Source organism: Cryptomeria japonica, chromosome 5, assembly GCF_030272615.1.
Source record: "Cryptomeria japonica chromosome 5, Sugi_1.0, whole genome shotgun sequence".
Taxonomy (NCBI): Eukaryota; Viridiplantae; Streptophyta; class Pinopsida; order Cupressales; family Cupressaceae; genus Cryptomeria; species Cryptomeria japonica.
In genome coordinates this window covers 518,702,130-518,724,143 of record NC_081409.1, presented here as the reverse complement: position 1 = coordinate 518,724,143, position 22,014 = coordinate 518,702,130, and the positions used below count along the sequence as shown (strand labels likewise).

The 22,014-nt window shown below is 34.8% G+C and overlaps 1 protein-coding gene across 3 annotated transcripts; it reads left to right on the top strand.

The window, feature by feature from the left end:
- The first annotated feature begins 1,761 nt into the window (after positions 1-1,761).
- On the top strand, positions 1,762-15,864 carry LOC131067768 (uncharacterized). Of its 3 annotated transcripts, none has more exons than XM_058002911.2 (12): positions 1,762-2,137; positions 3,262-3,866; positions 3,993-4,082; positions 7,752-7,991; positions 8,254-8,475; positions 8,560-8,881; positions 8,999-9,324; positions 9,420-9,529; positions 9,626-9,720; positions 9,850-9,929; positions 10,005-10,094; positions 15,237-15,864. In XM_058002911.2, the coding sequence occupies exons 1-11, from the start codon at positions 1,900-1,902 to the stop codon at positions 10,089-10,091; spliced, it is 2,415 nt and encodes an 804-aa protein (XP_057858894.1). In that variant the 5' UTR covers positions 1,762-1,899; the 3' UTR covers positions 10,092-10,094; positions 15,237-15,864. The 3 variants fall into 3 exon arrangements, with proteins under 3 accessions (XP_057858894.1, XP_059077481.1, XP_057858893.1); XM_059221498.1 differs by having other exon boundaries at positions 15,220-15,864; XM_058002910.2 differs by lacking the exon at positions 15,237-15,864 and adding an exon at positions 10,262-10,935 and having other exon boundaries at positions 1,763-2,137.
- The last annotated feature ends 6,150 nt before the right edge of the window (positions 15,865-22,014 follow it).

Here is a 22,014-nt window from a genome sequence, read left to right as displayed (position 1 = left end):
CCTAAGAAATTGTGTTATGATTTCTTAAGGCCGACATGAAATCATAAGGTCTATATATTGACATCGCAATGAATTATTTGATATAAGTGAAAGTGTTATGTTATGTACGAAAGTAAAAAAAAAGAGTTAAGTTGCAGAGTATGCATAAGAGTAGTGTTGAATATGTTAAGAAGGATCTGATCAAGCAAGTATTGTGCTACTCAGAACATATCAAACCATTCTTCTTGTTTTCCAACAATTACAACAGAATCAAATCCCCTAACCAAGTAAGCTCTAACAAGCTTCAATGTATAAATCCTCTAACAGGGTGATCCATTAGTTTGGATTCAAAAATCCTCCACCGAGGTTACTCCTAACAAGGTATAAGCTTCTAATCAAACTTTGAGATCTCTAACAAGATTCGCTCTTAGTAGAGCACTTTGTAGACCTTAACTAGTCAGTTATCTATTACTGTAGATAGTTAACTTGTGAGTTCCATCTCACCGTGGTTTTTACCTATTTGGGTTTTCCATGTACAAACACTTGTGTTATGGTGGATGCTTTACTTTTTGTGGATGCTGTTATATAATTTTGGATTGCATGCATTGTGTTTAAAAGCTTTGTTGAGTTCATCTACCGGTTAGTGTTTGAAGTAGTTTTATTTTTGGTGTGACTGATTCACCCCCCCTCTTAGTGCTTATCAAGTTCATTTTCCGGTTAGTGTTTGAAGTAGTTTTATTTTTGGTGTGACTGATTCACCCCCCCTCTTAGTGCTTATCAAGTCCATCAATCGGTTCCGATAAAAACTGTCTCTGCTTACTGGTAAAGCCTTGCCGGTAGAATAGTAGGACTCAGATGACTGTAGAAACATAGTTGCCATCAATGACAACATACAACATAGTCATCATACAACAATCTAATCAAACATGTACCGGTTGCATCAAGCAAACAAACAATTATCGGTTCAGATCAAATGATCAAATGCCAACAATCCCAATCACTACCATTATTGATGATCATATTTTTGAATATAACAAAAAAAAATATACTCAATGTAATAAATATCCTTAATTAATCATCTCCATACATTGTAAAAACATTTTGTATTACAAAAACATTTTGCATAACTTGCCTATTTAAATTATAAGTTGCGCTCATTCATATTCAATTTTTTCCCACATTTCAAAATCAACTCAATTGTATTCTAGACAATTATTCCTAACAAAGTGCAATGCTCGTTTCCTTCAACTTTTGCCTACCCTCCAATATAATACCCAAAACATATCTTGTTATCGCCATAACCATGGAACATCAATGATGCCATAACCTTTGCACCTCATTGAGGTGCAAGTGCTAGTTTTTGATCAAAGGTCAAACGGGTTTTGTAGGTACAAGTGCTAATTTTTGATGAAAGGTCAAACAGATTTTGAAGGTGCAAATGCTAATTATATTATTTTTGTAACATCATTTTTAAATTTTTTTTTTTGAACATTTCCAAAATAAAAATGAATTGAAACTATTTTTTAACGTGATCATTTTTTATTTTATTTTTTAAATTATTAAATGTAACCTGTTTAATAAATCATTTTGAAAAACACAAAATGATTACATTAGAGACATTCTACACCTGCAAGTTCTCTTGTATTAACATGCAATTTACAAAGTTAAAAACTTTAAATACGGTCATCAAATTTAAAGTCACTGCTAAAGGAAATCATACGTCGGCGGCGGGGATTTCTTTTTATAGATATTTGGTAAGTGTTAGGGTTTGCCCACTATAAAATATCGCCGGACTCTACGAATCCTTTTCTCTTCGGAACGCTTTCTCCTCGTCCACTAAAAATACGAAGCTTCGCTATAAGCTTGGGTAGGGTTTTGGAGGGTTTGTTGTGTGAATAGCTGTGTGAACAGGCTGCAGACATGCCTCCCCGCACAGTGAAAAAAGCAGGAGGGACGCCCACTCCGAAGAAGGGTGCTGGAAAAACCCCAAACAAGACTCCCAAGAGCGCCGGAGCAACGCCGCCTCCCAAAAATATTACCTCTGCAGAGGAAGTCAAGGTCGAGCCGCAAGTTGTAATTAATCTAAACGAGCAGTCTGCTGAAGCAGCCGCCTCTGTTGAGAAAACGGAGGTTTCAAATGGATCCGCATCCATTAAAGGTGTGTTTCTGTTTTTAGGGTTTTAAACGTTTTTATTCTTTCTTTTTGAATTTTCTGTTCCTATTAGGGCTTTGGTATTTTTTAATTTAGATTTTTCTATTTGTAGGGTTTTAAAATTTAACTATTTTTTTGGACTTGCGATCTAAATCTTTATTGATTTTTTATTTTTTGAAGTCATGTATCTTATGTCTCGTAACAAAATTTAACGTTAAAGTGCGTAATATTTTCAGTCTTTTAAGTTTTTTTTTATCATTTTTTTCTGGGTTAAATTCGATATCTCTTTCTGTGCGTGTTACCATTTAATTAGCTTTTCATAATTTGTGACTTATTTTTATTATTCTTTTTTTTCTGTTTAATTTTATTTGCTTTGAAACTTATAGTCGTTCTTCCTGACAAAATGATTATAAACAAGGGAACTTGTTTGGCTATAAGAGAATGTCCAAAATTCCGAAGTTGATTAAAACTGGTGAATTAACTTATGTCAGATGCAAGAATGATGGAAATTTCATTTTCTTTTTATTTTATTTTCTGTATTGTTGTCACCCTCACTTGTTATGTCCAATAGTTGTGATTGATTTCTTAACCTACCTATCATATGATGCATTTGGTTCTTCATTGAATTTTTTCTTTATACTTGTCGACAGTTCCTTGTTTACAGATGTCTAAAAGTAATTTAAAAATTTGTTTTGTGGTATTTTGTATAGTTTTGTCTTCACATTGCTTAGGGAAATCCTTTAAATAAATGCTTCTCTGTAAGTTATTGAATTATGGGATGTATGGAGCTGGTATTACATGTACTAATATCTATGTTTTGTGAGTGGCTTCTTCTGGTCTGTATAGTTGGGTAATAGTAGTAGCTTTGTAGGAAATAAATAATGCACTTCAACCTGCTTTCTTGCCTATTTGTAGGATAAAAATAGCCCTCTTTGAATTTGAGGGCCTTCTATGCCCAAATATTTTATTGACTAAAGCTGCTTTGATTTAATTCTTACTTTATGGATTAAGATGAAATCTTTACCATCTGCATTTCCTGTGCTATGTTTTTATCGTGCTATGCAATGATAGGGTTAAGGAGGTTTTAGTTTGCAGTAAAGGCTTATTTTTTTTGATCAATATCTTTGTAGAAACTGACGAAGCGAAGGAGGAAGTAAAGCCCTCCTTTGATGAAGATGACAAAGGAGAGAGACTAGAGCTCGATGATAACGAGCCTGAATCTGAACCAGAAGAGGAGGATAACCCCGAGGAGGTTCATAAGGAGGATACACCAGCAATGGATGTCGATGTGAAAGAAGTGGATCATGATGGTATTCCACAGGAAGATGAGGAGGAGGGTTTGGAGGATCAGTTGGATGATGGTGAGCAGGAAGATGCCGAAGAACCTGGGGAAGATGAAATTGCAGAGGAAGAGGAAGGTGAAGAAGAGATGGAAGGTGAGGGCGAAGAGGAGGAAGGAGCAGAGGAACATGAAGAGCCTGACGAAGAGGAAGCAGAGCATCATGAAGTTGTCAAAGAAAGGCGGAAACGAAAGGAGTTTGAAATATTTGTTGGTGGCTTGGACAAAGATGCTGCTGAGGAAGATCTTAGGAAAGTCTTTAGTGCAGCTGGTGAGATTTTGGAAGTCCGTCTTATGATGAATCCCCAAACTCATAAGAACAAGGGATTTGCATTCATTCGATATGCATCAGTTGAACATGCCAAGCGAGCCTGTTCAGAGTTAAAAAATCCGCAGGTACATTTGTTTGTACCCTTATTTATTGGTGAAGTTAGTATCCAGACATTTCAGATCAAGGAATTTTGTTGCAATTACAGGGTTCATGTGGTATGGTGTTTTATTTTATTTCTTGTTTATATACAGGTAAAGGGAAAAGTTTGTGGGGTCTCGCCGAGTCAGGACAATGACACACTTTTCTTAGGGAATATTTGCAAAACATGGACAAAGGATGCTGTAAGATTTCGTACCATATTTTTTATTCTGATAAGAAAATTTCTATCCTTGACTATTGACACGATAAATGTTATCAGTGTTTGGTTCATAAATTTCTCTGCTATAGTTTGTCAAGGTTAGGGAGCCTAGTTCTACAGAAAATCAAGCTAAAATGTAATCAACACTTACTATTTAAAAAATCTTTCACTGCCAACTCAAACAATGAGGCTGGTATGAAATCTTCAACTGTTGAATGAGCCTTCTGAACATCATGAAATATACGCATCTCGCTCATTGAAAGACAGTCATTTTTTCTTTTGTCCGATGCAAACTTCAATCTCACAATCAGAAAACAGAAGCATTTTATAGAAAAATTCATGCAACTGGACTCTTTAGTCACACATAATAATTGTAGAAATAGAAACAGAAACAGATGCGAGTATATCAATATTGTCATTTGAAACCAGGGATACATAGTTAAACCTTTCAATTTGTTACATACACCTATGAAAGATGAAAAATAGTCCTCGAATCAATGTCACATGTCATAAGTTTATATACCGCGGAAAATTCGGTTTCATTCTATATCACATCTATCAGATGAGCTTTCTGATCAATATGATAAAACCTCGTACGCAATGGATCACATTCTGTTACTCTTTCTTTCACTTTTTGTTTATTAATATTTATCATTTCTGCTCACAAATGTTTTTTTTAAAAGTGTAATCTGAAATATTTACATTAGGCCTAAAGGGAGAACATGCCTTTTGGTTTCTAATAATTTTGGATAGTTTGATAATTTCGGTTGATATTTTATCTTTATCAGATATATGGGTGCAGAGATCTTTCTAATACTGTTGGAGTTGAATGGTAATATCAACATGCTCTTTGAGCAAAAAAGCCTTTTCAAGGCAATATTTCTTTTAGCACCCCTCATGTTTTAAATAGCATTTTTTTCCTAGATATGAAATTGAAACATAGCAAACAAATGTATTTGTCAGCTCACTGTGTTTTTTGTCAACAGATATAGTTAGATGTAGCCACCTCATTTACCCTTTGATTTGTCTTATGATTTCTTTTCTACCACTTCTACTCAAGCATGCATTGTTGCTCAACTGTACTTATTTACTGTGGTGAGAACTCTTTGATGCCCTATGAAAAGATAAATGTAAATGCAACTTCTATGGCAGTGTGATACTAAGTCACAAGGTTGGAATTCGAATTTGTGTTCGGCAACAATTAAATTCAGATGAAACTCGGCAAGGATAAAAATTTGGAAAAGCATTCTAAAATCAAATTCGCTTTATATAAATTTGATTTTTTTTAAATACATAAATAATAAATTTATTAAATTATCAAAATAATTATAAAGTGTTATATAGTATTGAAATAATATTATAAAATATAATAAATTTGAAATAAAATGATCAAATTTATTATTTATTAAATAAAATACTATTATATTAAATTGAAAATTAGTATAAATATTTTATATTAATTAAATTAAAATAATTAAAACAACGCATTATTAAATTTTGGTTACAATATAATATACTATTATATTAAATTGAAAATTAGTATAAATATTTTATATTAATTAAATTAAAATAATTAAAACAATGCTTTATTAAATTTTGGATACAATATAATAAAATTAAAAACCATTACAATATAATCTTGTTTAAAATTCTTAATTTTAATTTATTGATATATAAATAATAATAAACATGGAAAATAATATACATTAAATAATAAATATATTATAAGATCGGAAAATCCATCGTGACCTTATAATATGTTTATTATTTAACATATATTCATGGCAGTGGGGTTCGTAAAACAGTATGGACTGGGCTTCAGAATGCATTATCTGTGACGCTTTTCATTGGCTCGATGGCAGCTTGTAATGTTTCGGGCATAGTCTGCAATCATGTCATTGTCTGTGACTGTTTTCATTGAGTTTGTGGGGAAAAAGCCCATGTTCCAACATGGAGTGAGAGGAAGATGGAGGTCAAGAACTTCATCGCTAGGTTTCTTCATTTCCGCCTGAGATTCTGCTTCTTCCTCCAGAATGTGTAACAGATTGCCGGAAAAAACCCTAGCCTTTTCTTTATGCCAATTTAGGGCGAATGTGAACAAATTTTTTAAATTTTATTGGAATTCGTCGAATTTAGGATTTCAATTTGGTGAATCTTGTGACAGGTGTGATATATGAAGCATAAATTCAATTGAAATTTGAATCCTGAGTTTATTTTATTTTTAAAAAAGGAATGTGCCACACAAAATTGATTTTTTGATGGGCATCAAAGAGTTGCAAGTCTTATTTTGCTGATGCCAGCTGAGGAGCCTAATCAATGACCGTTGTCCCCATTGAAACTAGCTTCAACTCCTCTGTCATCTGATTCAATCACTTATGTAACAGGAGGCACATGTAGGGGGTTATACAGTGAGCTGTTTTATTTGTCAATTGATTTTATACTCCCTAAATCAATAAGAAATATTTACATACATAATCATAGAGTTGGTATTATGTAGGACCATATTATTATTGAGCTGGTAGGAGTTTCGAGGAACAACAATCATATTTGTACGACTTAAAAGTAGCATCATGCATTAGTATGTTTTAAGGCTTTGTCAAACCATTATCATTTTTCAATTTTTCCCATTAAAGCTTTAGGCAACAACTACATTTGGGTCACCTAAATTGATTCCCAGATTGATGTAGCCATGTAATCTTAAGTTGAATCATGGTGAAAGTGTATTAATATTTACATGGAATTTACTTGTAAGGTTCCCATCCCTGCCACCTAATGCTAACTTTAAAGAGATTTTATCTTTTATTTCACTGATCTTGTAATTTACAATTGGAAGTCGTAAGTTTAACTAACCATGAATTACAGCAAGCAGGAGAGAAATAGGGGCATGAGAATTTTAACTTTTGATGTGAAAACTTTAGTCTTAACAACAGACTCCCAGCCAGCAAATATAACATCTCAAATGTTTTGTAGGTTATTAGGCTTTCAAAGTGACACCTCCATCTGCACTGGAAATGCCAGCGAAGTTTTACAAAGAATTTTTTTTTTTAATCAATGCAGAGAGACTTGAACAGGGTGAGTTTTTAAACAGATTTAACATGGATTAAAATTCCTTGGATGAAATAATGGTGGAAAGAATGATAGTGACAGCATATGTACTCGGAAAACAGTGCAATAGCTAGTTTCTGTAAACTGATCTGGTTTTAGTGTTAAGAAATGACTATTGATGCTGCCTGCTAGTGAATTTACAGTGTCGGTCTAGCCAAGATTTATTGCAAAAGACAATGAAAAGGTCAATCTCCTAGGTCCCTATCATCATAATTTACTGAAGAGTGCTGCAAATTTTGGTAATTATTGTAAGGGGGGACTGTAATTATCAGTCTGTTGCCCCTTCTTATGAATGGACTTCAATTATTGCAATGTTAAGGGAGATAATGTAAGAAAAATTCTATGGCTATAAAAGGGGGCGGGAGGTGGTGAATAGGCTGTTGATGGAAAGTGCAGAAATATCTTTTGCAGAACTGTCTAATTGAACTTTATAAAACTCTGTAGGATGGGATCTTACAGTTTTTCTCTTTGTTTATAAAACTGGTCATGTACAGGACAATACAGGGATGCCACTAATATAATTTTTCGTTCTTTTCGTGTTTTTCAGCTCAAAGAAAGGTTGAAGCATTACGGTATTGAGAATATTGAGGATTTGACTCTAGTTGAAGATTCTCAAAATGAGGGAATGAACCGTGGGTTTGCCTTTATGGAGTTCTCTGCTCGTTCTGATGCTATGAATGCTTACAAAAGGCTACAGAAACGGGATGTTGTTTTTGGTACTGATAGATCTGCTAAAGTGTCGTTTGCAGAAACTTTTGTTGAGCCTGATGAGGAAGTTATGGCACAGGTATGCATTTGTCATCCTTGAAAGTTTTAAACTTATATGAAGATGTTTGATCACAAATTTGCACATGCCATTCTATATTTTTTATATTACGGTATTTCTGATTTTTCTGTAAATATTTTTTTAGTCCAACTGCTTGATAGAATCTTATTCTTGTGATTCATATTTTTTTTTCAGAGGGAAATAGTGCTCTACAGATGCTAGATTTCAAATCTCATATTTAGCTGTTTCTGATTGGAATGTTATATTGTGTTCTGAATTGCAGGTCAAAACTGTATTTGTTGATGGCATGCCAGCTACTTGGGATGAGGATCGTGTTAGAGAGCAATTTAAAAAATATGGTGAAATTGAGAAAATTCAGCTAGCACGTAACATGCCAACTGCAAAGCGCAGAGACTTTGGGTTCGTTTCTTTTTCAACTCATGATGCAGCCGTGGCATGTGTAAATGGTTTGAGCAACAGTGAGCTTGGAGAAGGGGACAGTAAGGTAAAGTGTATTCTCTTTTCTTAAGTTTGTCTGCTGAATTGTGTTAATATTTGTTTTGTTAAGCAATAGGTGTGTATCTTACAGGTGAAGGTGAAGGCAAGACTATCTAAGCCTCATCAGAAAGGAAGATTAATGAAACATGGTGTTAGAGGAGATTATAGGATTGGCCGTGGGATTGTACGTGGTGCTGGGCGTGGTATCCGAAGGCCATGGGGACGTGTTCCAGGACGTTTAGAGCCTCGGAGGTTTACAGGACGTGGTGGGAGATTTGTTGGTCGAGGTGGTCAAATTGCAGGTCGTGGAATGAAGCGTCCTTTGGGACGAAATGTAGTTCAACATGTACCAGAGAGAGTACCAAGTAGAAATCCACCACATGTAGATAGGGTTCGAGATAGGCGTCCCCCAGGTTTTTATGATTATCTATTATCACATTATTTCATGGTAAATCTTATTGTGCTTGTTGGCAAGTTTTGTCTTGATTGGATATTTTTAGCCTTAAAATATCATTTGCTAAATTTCTCAGCTCCAGCCTATCCTAGAAGCAGTTCTAGGAGAGATTATGGAAGACGTGAGGAAGCATATGATGATCGCCAGGTACGATCTTCTACTAGATCTGCTCCTGATTTTGCTACCAGAGCTGCTGCTGCAAGGAGATCATCTTATAGAGATAGCTATGGAGCACGTGGATCGGGCTATGTGGATGGTGCGCCTCGTGGGGTGTCAAGGACAGCTATTCGCCGACCATATCCAGAGGAAAGCTATGGTAGGCGCATGGACCGGCCATATCGTGATAATCGTGGACGTGATTATGATACGGTTTCAGGGTCTAAACGACCGTATACAGCTGTGGTGGGCACTCATCCCCTGAGATTGTACCATTGGTCTTATTTATAGAGGTTATGTTATGTATTTTAATAACAACCAGCTAAAATAATATGTTGCAGGATGAGCCATCTAGATATGCAGATCCTTCAATGAGGCATTCTAGACCTCGCATGGATTATGGGGTCAGTGGCAGTGCATCACAGTATGGGGATTATGGTGAATCTGCCAGGTGGGTTTTAGCTGGGTTGTATTTTGATTATTTTGAATCTGCCAGGTTCCTTTATTTTTACTTGTTTTAATTGTGACTTAGTCTTTTGCTGTTCAGACTAGGACGAGGCTCTCAGTTAGGTTATGGAGGTGGTGCTAGACAAGATTCATATGGATTATATGAGGGACATCAATCTGGCATGGGCTATGGAGGTAAACTTGTGCATTCATCCTTTTACATGTCCGTAATGCCCAGTACACACTTTATGTGATGGCATGTAATTCTCTTCAAATTAATTTGTTTATGATTAATTTATTGACATTGTTTAGTAATTGTTTTAGGTTCACTAGGTGGCAGTGAAACGGGTGGAGCATACTCTTCTGGTTATGGCAATGACTATTTGTCATCCAGCGGTGCTGATGTATGTACCTTGATATTTTTCTGTTTTGGTGTATTGTATTTTGTAGCATTCTTAACTGTTTCCTCCCTTATGCAGATTGGTGGAGGTTCCTACTCGTCTTTGTATTCAAGTCGTGGTATGGGTGGTGGGTACTTAGGTGGCAGTGGTTCATCCTATTATTAAACTGTAAGTCTTTTGTTTTCTTGTTTTAATTATCAGATTTATACTGTAAAAATTCTAGTGGCTCTGACAATGAAGACTAATTTTGTGTTTGTGAGTTTACTGGGGTTTGAGTAGTAGACTACTGAGTTGTCTTAGTATGATGTCTCCTTACACATCTCTATGGCATACAGATATGTGATCATGAGGCTGCCATAGGCTGGAATAGATTCAGGCTCTGAGAGGCATAACTTAACTTTTTTAAGGCAGCATTCTTTGAATTAAGTACTTGAGAAGAAGCTCTTGTGACTTGAAGTGGCTGAATGAGAATGAAAGTGCAGAGAAATTATACAAGCTGCTAGTTAGTAGCTTGAGAATTTGAAGAGATTCTGGTGGCAGGATTTACTGTTTCATATATTAAAGATATTTTATATCTGTGTGGGATGGCATAGGATGGAAGATGAGTAGTCACATTATTGTTTGCTTGTATCTGGAACTTTGTTATTTTGATAGGAATTTTCATAGTAGGACCCTTGCAGATAGAGGTTCTATGCATCATCTCCCAAGTGCATATTACAAGTTCATTTCAGTATTATGGATCTTAAGCTGATCTACAAATGTTTTCATATTCTTGCCTTTCCGGCACCTTTAATGATGGGATGTTGTTAGATCAGCAAGATATATCTAAGTTTGAACTGTTATATGGCAAAATGGAAAATTTGCTTCGCCATTGCTGCAAAGTGCTTCATTATGCCTTGATACTGTGAAAGCTTGCCATTAGAAAGAATTTTGGATGGTTTGCTTGTAATTGAAGATATAAACCAAGTTGGCATAAACTTTCCCATTATGACATAATTATTGGTTTTTAGATTTGAGTGAAAAGCACGTCAGATCCTCTGCCTTAAAGTCCATGTTGGTATAATGCTCAACCCACTGGTCTGAAGATAAGTTCTTCAGAAATCAGGATATGAGTTAATTTAAGCATTAAAGTGGGAAGGTAAAGACTACACTTCATTTATTTGTTTAAAGGTTAATGCAACACTCTCTGCAAGGTGCCTTGCAAAGGAACTTAAGCACTTAAGATGAAGGGAAGGTCAAGAAACTTATACAACGATGAGCTGAACGATACATGGGGGATCTCTTGACGAAATATAACGTGTGTATATGATTATGAGAGTTACCCTTGATTGATTAATCAAAATTGTTGTGTAATGTATGTTTGGGATTATGCTGGTATGTTTGAGTGCTCTAATCTTTAAAAAGAATAATATCTAGGTTTTTATGGAACCTATTCAATCAAGATGGATGGTAAAGAAATTTTTCCATTGAGACAGTAAATTGTATGGGTATTTGACCGAAGAAATCTATATTGTGTGCTTGATGGAGGTCATCCTTGATTGATTAGAATTGTTTTTATTAAGGTAGGCGTGGGTTCATGTAGGGGATCTAGGGACACAAAATAGTAGAAACTATTCAATCAAGGACGATAAGAAAATTTGCCAGTGATAATAGATAGTATGGGCTATTTCACCCAAGAAATCCAAGTTGCGTAAGATTATGGATTGTGAATCACCCTTTTGATCTTTGGGTGTGTGTTGCTGGTTTCAACTGGCTTAGTTTTTTATTTAAAAATAATCCAAATCATTGGAGTAATTTGTACGACCAAAGGGGGTTACAAGGAAATTTTCCTGTGATGGTAAACCGAGACAATGGTTTACTATGGGTTTGGTATATATATGCTTAGTCGTGGCTGTACCTATCTGATACACCGTTCAATTAAATTTCAGAACGTTTCTGGAATCATGACCGCATGATTGTATTGTTTGGAAATGGTAGCGGTGAATAAATTCTAATTAGAATGATTTATAGAGATGAGAAATAGGGTGGTTCAGTACTGAGATTCTTGTTTCAGATTCGACTTCTGCATTATTTTTTCACTGGAAAAGAAGTCAACTTATAGGTGGTCTAATACTGAGGTTCCAGTTTCAGATTTGACTGCTGCATTATTTTTTTCACTTTAAAAGAATTCAACTATAGCTTGATACGCAATTAATTATATCCCACGTGGCATAAATTTGCTGTATGTTACCCGAGATTTATAGTTTGCCAGTGACATCGAGTTCTAAAAAGTACTTATTTCAATAACTACAATATAACATGCTCGATCGATAGTTGGCCAAGCTGCAACCATTTAGAAAGAGGGGGGGCGGAGGAGCATATTTAAAATTCTAGCTGCAAATGTTTTATAATTGCATAAGGAAATTGTTGCCTCCCAGCAAAATAATTTTTCCCAGTGACATTTTGAAGACGATATAATTGGATGGTGTGCATAAGATATACTTGTAGACAGGGCTTATGCATGGGGGATGTAGAGGTTTAATGTAGAGTTAAACTTCATCTTTATCTGCAGTGGTTTATTTTGGAAGGCTTAATTAGCGATTGGCTATTTTCACAACATGCTGTCGAGGCGAGAGCTTCTAATTTTCCACCCGCAGTTTAGGTTGTGGTGTTCTAATGTTCATCGTCAGTTTCATTTTGATTTCATATGTGCTAATGTTGCAAGATTAAACTGTGCAGAAATTGGTGATTAGACCAGTTGGAAAAAAGGTATCTTTTCATATTTGTCTGTGTATCTGCGTGATTAGAAAATCGCTTCTGTTTTTTTTATTTTGTTTTGCATTTTGGTCTGTATGATCGAATAAGTAGGCTTGATGGTATTTAAACCTTAAAACGTTCTGAATTCAGACGAGAAATGACCCATATGTATATTGATAATTTATATTTTTAGAGTATCATATAAATATAAATTTTTATTTATTATTTGAAATGCCCATACAGCGTAATGCATGGTTTCAAAATATAACGCTGTATATTTTTGCTCATTATCTATGTAAATAGCCTATATGTAATTGATAATTTATTTCATCGGAGACTTCTTATCGCACACATATTTTTCAGTGGCCCAAACTGTGTACATGGTTTCACATTTTACCGCTGTATAATTTTGTTCATGTAAATGGGTCCATGCACCCTTCAAATATGCGCTCTGAAAACAAACTGCCAACGATGCAATGTGTATATTGATCTAGAACTCTTCATTCTTTAAGTCTTTTGTGGCTACTAATTTTACGCGATTTGAAATACTTTTGATTGAATTGCTCATCATTTTAGTAATCTATGTATATTTTTGCAAGAACTATGCATAGTAGCTGTACAATTTTTATTTTAATGTTATCTTCATGTATAGCATTCTGAGTTTTAACACGAGTCTCGATAAACCCATTTTACTCGCATTTCATCGCCTAATGACCACGTTAGTTGGCACTTATTCCGCATTGGTCTTTAGAAAGCAATTTTTTTTTTCTCAAGAAAAGTGGGTTTTAATTATTTGGTGCGTGATTTAAATTCTGTCATATATGGAATTGGTTATAGAATGTTAGCTAACATCCTACTTATAAATAGAATGTTAACTTACACAGTATTTGTTTTTTGAGTATAGTAGATTTTTGTTGCAATAATTTAATTTTGTATATGTTACTTATTCCATTCTTGAGTATAATATTTATGTAGTTTTTGCTTGAATCATTTTAAGTATTATGATTACGTCGAATCATAAAATTTGTATTTATACATTGTAGGAATAAATAAGATCGGATGGAAGCTATAAGATGGTTATTTAACTCTTCGTTAAGATGATTATTTTGGTTATTCAATGTAATATGAAGATGAAATTGTCATCTAATTTGCTAGAGATAGTGATGATTACGTGAGTTTAGGGTGTGTGAGAGTATCTATTAGTGCATGATGATTAATGATGTTACATTGTATGTTTTGCGTATTAACTAGGTAGACCATTTTGTCTCGGGATTTGTTGTTAGATTACATTCCTCACTGCCCATTATACCATGGCGGAGTAGAAAGTAGAAGATAGATGTAATAACTATGGTTTATCCACAATATTTGGCCATTTACCCACTATATTTATTTAGTTCTTCAAGTGAAGGTGTAGGTCATTTGCAAGATTCCATTTCAATTCTACATTGGGAGGTGGGGTGCTTTATTATTATGGGTTATATTTTTTAATTATTATTTTTATATAGGCAAGTCATTGACTACTAGATGAAAATAGATTTTTGTGTGTTGTTTTGGGCTGCAGTTACGAGTCTTGTAATGCATATGCTAGTTATATGATGTAGGATTTGTGTTTGATTTGTAATATTGAATTTGTGTTTGATTGGTCATGTTGAATGATGGGATTTGGCGAGTTTTTCAATTTAAAGTGTAGGTCATTTGCAAGATTCCAATCCAATTCTAAGACGAAAATGGATTTTAGTGGCTGCAATTACGAGTCTTGGATTGCATATGCTAGATGATGTGTCGGGTTTTGTGTTGTTGAATCATGGGGTTGTGTTTTGAATGATTGGTGGATTGGTTGATTTTTTGTTATTTTAGACATGGGTGCTTGCAAGTATGAGGACACAATGAATTTAGAGAAATAATAGTAATTTTAACTATTGCTTTATCAACTACAAGTAGCAACGTTTTGTAGTCTTGGACATAGGTGAGTGTAAATGTGAGGATGTAATGAATGTTAGAAATTTAATCTTTATACCGATTGTTTTATCAACTATAAGTAACTTGGACATAGGTGAGTGTAAATGTGACGATGTAATGAATGTTAGAAATTTAATCATTATACCTATATTGCTTTATCAACTACAAGTTTCAATAAAGTTGATGAGGGGAGGTTAGGATCAATTCGAGTTTGGGGTTTACATCACCTTTGACCAAATGTTTTTTCATTTGGATGGGGAGAAAGTTTGTTATGATAACTATTTCGAAAAGATCTTTGTTGCATGCATTTTAACTTTAATATTTTATGTATTTGATTTGAATGTACTAAGTTTGTAGTATGCACTTGTTGAAATTTAATTAATGGAATATGGATGTAACCATAGTGGATTGTACTTGAATGAATTCTTTAACATATTAGTCTTTGGTAGATGGTTCAATGTACTGTTTTGGTTAACACCATCCTTTAAAACTTGTGATTATTTTTTTTCTTATTTATTTATTTATTTAGATTATTCAAAACATTGTTTTTGGTTATAATTGAAATTGTTTGGACATATCTTTTTCCTTCTTTTAATAGTTAGACAACAAAACCAGGGGATGTGGGTGTAGAAGTAACAACACCAACGCGAGGAGGAAGTGGGGTTAAATCAGCAAAAGAGGGCACACCAGGCAGGAAGGACCCAACGACGCTAACAACACTCATGTCCACCCTAGACATTGTCGCACAACCCACATAAACATTGGAAGGCACAACAGACGGATGTAGGCATGAGCAAAGGCACAGACGGATGTAGGCATGAGCAAAGGCAGAGCTGCAGGCAGGAGTCGACAAGGTAACAATTGCCTTGAGAGTGGGAGAGCCCATTTCAAAAGGAGGTGATATATGTAGATTTGTTGTTTTGGTATACAACCAACATGAGAGCCTTATGATGATAAAAAGTGATGACATGAAAAGGATTTGTCATCCTTTGCTCATAATTGTACATGTGTTGCAATTCACATCTCAAACCAAATGAAAACCGGTAATGAAATTGTTGACTTTTAAGGAGGGAAGAAAGGAAACCATCTTAATACATTGTCACCATATTTGATGTGATGCGGTTTGGGCGAGCTATAAAATGTGTTGCAAATGCAACTAGCAGATGTGTAGATATTGGGTTGTCAAAACACTAACCACTACATTAAATATACTATGGGTTGCTCTACCTTTCTTCCTCTCAAATTTGTGTCATTTTAATTCTAAATAATTTCTGGGTATTGGGATGTTGTGTTTTAATTTATCTAGCTTGCATGCAAATTTGTGCCCTTTTGATGAACAAGGTTTGTTAGTTGGAGAAATCGTAGTATAGAAATGCATCATGCTAAATGTAGTCATAAATGGTCTTTTGGGCATGCAGAGAGATAGGTGAGTTTGAAAAGCTGAAAATGTATTAATTTAGGGTTGAGTATATACTTAATGCTTTCATGTCTTGGTATTGGGGATTGGGAGTGATAAATAATCCATACCATGAAGGTATGTTGTTGCTATTTAAATAGGGAAGCTTGACATGGCAATATTTCCAAAAATGCTTTTTAGTCAAGAATACCTTGATAGGTACTTGGGGATAGAAAAGGATGAAAATTTAACTCTAAAAGAAGTTGGGGAAAAGTATCATAAAATTGGGGGTTTAAAGTTGGTAGAGAAGGCTTGGTAGGAGTTAAATATTTGAAAGTTTAGCAAATATATTTAGAAAACTTTTGGATGTTGAGGATGACATTAAAATTACTTGAGTAGAAGGGAGCTAACATCTTCAACCTCGAGAAAGCACTTGATGAATAAATTGAGCTTTAAGTCAAGAATTTGGTGAGGTCCATATGATAACCAAGTAAGGGATAGTTTAGAACTTTGGTTTGAAGGAGACGCACTTTAATTGGCAAAGGATTGGGAGGTTGGGGGCATTGAAAGGTATCGAGGAAGGGAAAGTTTGAAGTGAGTTTTGTGAGGTGGACCCAAATAGGTTTTACCTAAAACAATTTCTTATTAGGGTTGTGTTTAATGGTGAAAGAGGGAAGGAGAAAACTAGTTATTAAATTGACTAGGGCCAAACCCTTTTTTATTAAACATTGAAATACAAACATTTGAAGTGGTTGATATGCTTGACTGACGCAATCCCTCTGGGTTTAAATCCTTTGATGCTTTGAAAGATCGCTTGTTTGATCGAAAAGGTAAACTAACTAGGTCCTAAGCATGCATAAATAAACAATTTAATAAATGAAACAATTGAGCACATATTCCAGATTTGAAACCTTGAGAGTTAAGTCATCATTTTGAGCACATATTCTAGAGCTAGGCACCTTTGCCATGGTGGATTGGTGTGTTAGTTGCTAGTGTCTACTCTATTTGATGAAATTTTTAGATGTTTCCTATTTTTGGGTCCTAAGCAACTTCCTATCTCCAGTCTCTAACAAAGAGACGATGGTATTGTGGTTATAAGGTTTTGCCTCGGTCAAGCACCCATGGTGATTTCTAACTCCATAAATAATAAAGTTAAATTTGAAAGCAATAGTGTGTGCTCTGAATCTTGAGTGTGTCTAAAATGGTAACAAGCCTAGATGCATATATAAAGTAGAGTTCTACTCAAGTATCATTAAAGAAAACCTTAAATGAACTAATCTAATGTAAAACATGAATGAACTCAAGAACACAAATCACATAACTTAATGATAAAACTTAGATTTGAAGCTTAATTGCAAAAATGTGAGAATAATATGAAATCGCAACCAACATCTTAGGGAGAGTTACAAGATTGTTGAGTCCCTATCATTTGTAGATATTGAACTTCACACAAGGTAACTCCAATGCAACAAATTAGATTAGGGATTTTAAAGAATTCTTTTAAATAGTGAAAGATACACTATTTGTTTTATCCTCTTTTTATCTCCAGAGGGGTCCACTCTGCTACAAGAGTTATGATGCCATGTAAGCAAGAACTTCAGCCAACCAAGATGCAGGCAATGAGGCAAGCTATTACGGAGGGTAGCTAGACACAATAGGAAGGACATCCAAAGTTTGCTTTGCATTTAGTTTTTTGATTTGAGTTCTATTTTTGTACATAGATCTAGGTGGACTTATGGCACCCAAAACCCATTAGATTTTACTGGGATCTAGAACCCAACAAAACACGATGCGCAAAGATATTAACAATGTAAACCATAGCCAAAAAACTAGCACAATTGACTCTACAACTTCCAACAAAAGCAAAACGATGCTGCAAAAAAGAGAAAAAAAACCAACAGGCCTACCAGATAAAGAAATGGTAGAAACCCTAATGAGACAAGCTACGTGAGAAACTACAGGCAACCCAAAACAAACAAAGCACATCTGCCCACAAGGGTTAAGACAACCCACTCACTTAGGATATCACCATGTCATCCTTATTAAGTTGCTTAGAAGAAGTTGATTCTTTTGTAGATATCACCATGTCATCCTCTTTGGTCTTAGGTTCTAATGCAAGGATTTTAAATTCACTCACAAATGAGGGTGTAAAATCTAATGACCCCCAATCATCTTCAAAGAGTACCTCTTCAAGTGAAGGGGTATGTTCGGTAGGAGATGGTGTATCCATTTGGATTGGAGAAGGAATAGAAGAATTTAAAGGATATTTAGATCCAAGTTTGGTTTGCAAACAACTTTGTAATTCTTATCGCTTTCTAAAGAATAAATTTGGTTGTTGTAAACAACTAGTAAGATTGTGGTGAAGATTTGAAGGAATTGCTTGCATAGATTGAATTTAAAGTCTTCCTAAAAGAAGGTTATAGGTGAGGGTATCAGGCATGACATCGATAGGTGTAGGTAAAATTACAAGATCTACCTCAATAGGTAATGTTATTATAATTAATGACTATCAACCAAAAATATCAAAGAGACAACTATAAAGAGAATTGGGTTGAATAAGAGAAGTATCTACATTTGTTTTACATAACAAGTCAATGCTACACACATTAAGACCTAATCCGTTGTCCACTAAAGTTCATCTTATAGCTTTACCATTTATAAGGATAATAATCATAAGAAGATCATATTGATTTTGAATCCATTCAGAAGGTAACACATGTTGAGAAAACACATGGTCATTTTTGGTTGCATGTGTACATTTTGACAAGGAGGCCACATCATTCGGTCCCATAGGAGGTGGAAAATTTACTTCTGCAAGGCTTCTTGAAGCATTCCATGTATGTGGATGACATTTGGATCAATTCCCAAAGGGATATCTTGGCGAGAGTAGCACAAAGTTTTTAGGTTGAGAAGGAGGAAAAGAAGGAACAACTTACATAGGATTAGGTTGCTTATTGTTTCTTGTGTTGTATGCGTGAGCAACTCCATGAAAACTATGTTGATGTATTTTATCTCTTTGTGTCTTTGATTTTGCATAATCGAAGATGGAACTAGGCTTTCTACCACCTTTTTTGACAATCACTCCTTTTTTTAAAGGTGCACATCAATCTTTAGACTTCTCATGTTTTAAAAAAAAAAACAATCACATGTATCATGTTGATAAATCTTTGCATAAAGGTTGGTCTATGAGTTGTAGAGGATGACTCGATAGAGATGAAGTCATCGAGGGCTCCATCTAACATATCAAAATCATCACTCCTGAACAACTCATCAAAGGTATGTAATTCTTGTAAAATAAGATCCAACATGGCTCAACAACTTTCTCCAAGAGAGGGATTGGTCTTTGTTTTTCTTTTCTAATCTATAAAAAGAAACACTTGCTATAATTATTGCAATGAAATGATGCAATCTAATGAAACAAAGCATTCAAAATGTATATGTAATTGAAGCACAATAATAATGAATGAAAAACAAGATATTTTTGCTTTTTTTATTGTTTTGAAATGAAACAAAAATGAAAAAAGAAATAAAAAATGATGCAAGCATGTTGGGTTCATCATGGTGAAAAAGGGAAGGAGAAAACTAGTTATCAAATCAACTAGGTCCAAAACCTCTTTCGTTACACACTAATTTACAAACCTCTAAAGGGGTGTATATGCTTGAATAAATCTTACTTAGAGAGTTAAGTAACCCCTTTGGGTTCTATTCCATTGCTTCTTTGAAATATCACTTGTCTGATTCAAAATGCAAACTAACTAGGTCCTAAGCATGCATAAATGAACAATTGAACTAATGAAACTATTTGATGCTTCAAAACAAAAATGAAATAAGGAGTTAGATATGCTCATGCCTGAAAGTAGAGCTGAAAGCGTGTGGACACTATAGCTAGGTGCTTTGGTTTAATTGATGAATAACTAAGCACAAAATCCAGATCTGAAATCCTAAGAGTATGAATTATCTTTCTGTCAAATATTTTGTACTGGGACGACTATAGTGTTGGGTGTCCTAGTCTTGGTGGATTGGGGCGCTAGTTGCCAGTGCCTAGTCACTTTTTGATGAAGTTTGTAGGTGTTTCTTGTTTTTGGGTCTTTAGCAATTTCCTTTCTTCAAACCCTAACAAAGACCTATAGTTGAACGTACAAAACAAACAAGATAGTTTTGTGGCTATATAGGTATATGCCTCTGTCAAGCTCCCATTTTGGTGATTTGCATCACCACAAATAGCCAGGTTGAATCTAAAACAATATTGTGTGCTCTAAATCTTAAGTATGCCTAAGATTATAGCGAGCCTAGATGCATAGACATAAATTGGAGGTCTACTCAAGTATATGTATAGAAAACCCCAAATGAAATGATCAAATGTGAAACATGCATTAAATCAAGAATACATGAATCACATAACTTAATGATAAGACTTAGATTTGAAGCTTAATTGTAGAAATGTGAGAATAAAATGAAATCATACCCAACCCCTTAGGGAGAGTTTCAAGCCAATCATTAGTCGGTGTCTCCCTATCATCCTCCAACATTTTTTGAAGCTTCAATTGACTAGTCTGCACTATATACATAGAGTTGGTGTAGTATGTCATGCACTCAACCCGATTGAAGTGTTTAATGGGGCAACTTAAGTCCTAAGTGGAGGCTCACTTAATTATCAACTAGGGAGTTATCTTCAAAGATGATGTTCACTCCTAATCATGTCACTTAACTAGTCAGGATGAGTAATTCTCTCACCAACCTGCCTCATCAAATCTCAATCGTTGATCCATCTTGTTCCCAAATTGATAAATTGGACATCGATCTTCCCTTTTCAACAACCACGATCTTCTTGCAGGTATTTCTCGAAGTGCAAATTTGAGAGCCACATTCCACAATAATAAGGAAGATGGATGGTAGATATGTTGGAGTCAACATGGGTGACAGATATTTTATATTGCCAATTGATGTTGCTGTTGTCATCGATCAACATATGAACCTCAAGAATACTCAAACAACAACAACTATCACGAAGAAAGATAACTTGCGGAGCACCAAATCATGAACTCTGTAATGAAGATACACAATATAATCCCAAACAATCTTTGAAAAACTCATCTCAAGATCCGATCACATCGGAATATACCGAAGGAAATAGTGAATCCTGCAAAGCACTAATCAGAAAAACAAACTGCAAAATCGGATCATATGATATGATCAATTAAGCTTCTCGGATCACCAAAACCAATAAAGAAGAATATAATGATACTAGAAATACTCCATACACCAAACCATAAACAAATCTGCAATCACCGGAGCAAGAATATGTTGACACCAATAACAAAATATCCTAGCAGCATCAATGCTCAACAATCTCCCCCTTTGACATTGATGACAACATATGAATGTGAAAAACAATTTATGTAAAGAAAGAAAACATATCCAACAAACTTCCCCTTAGATCAAACAGATAAAATAGTTTTTCACATGCTTCTCTCCCCCTTTGACAACAATGCCAAAGATGCTCAAAACAGAAAACCAAACTTACTCTCTCCCAAAAACATATAACCAATCCAACAGACTACTCCACCAGAGGAGCAACACCAACTCATCAATCCGGATAAAGAAATAAGGCTGTGAAGTCCACCGGATTGATGCAACTCAATGCATCTAGTTCTCATCAGGAGGGGTGGATACCCCTAACTTGTCTCTCAAATAGACAAATGTATCTGCAGGCAAAGGCTTAGTGAAAATATCAACAATACTCTAGCTTGACTTCTTCTTCAGTGACTTTTTCTCTCAAGAAATAATATTTGATTAATAGATGTTTAGTCTTTGAATGTTGCACCGGGTTCTTTGACATGTTAATAGCACTGAAATTATCATAGTATATGACAATAGGCTCATCATAGATAACTCTGATATCCTTCAACATTTTCCCATGAAACCAATTTCTTTCCCAAAAAGAATGTACCATTGGAGGTACTCTTCCGGTCATCAATATGACCAACCCAGTCAACA

What these genes read in the sequence shown, in the direction of transcription:
- LOC131067768 (XM_058002911.2), top strand. Translation starts at nt 1,900, where the DNA reads ATGCCTCCCCGCACAGTGAAAAAAGCAGGAGGGACGCCCACTCCGAAG. An exon ending in TCGAGATAGGCGTCCCCCAG is followed by an intron (nt 8,882 to 8,998) that starts GTTTTTATGATT and finishes TAAATTTCTCAG; the next exon opens with CTCCAGCCTATCCTAGAAGC. An exon ending in ATCTGGCATGGGCTATGGAG is followed by an intron (nt 9,721 to 9,849) that starts GTAAACTTGTGC and finishes TAATTGTTTTAG; the next exon opens with GTTCACTAGGTGGCAGTGAA.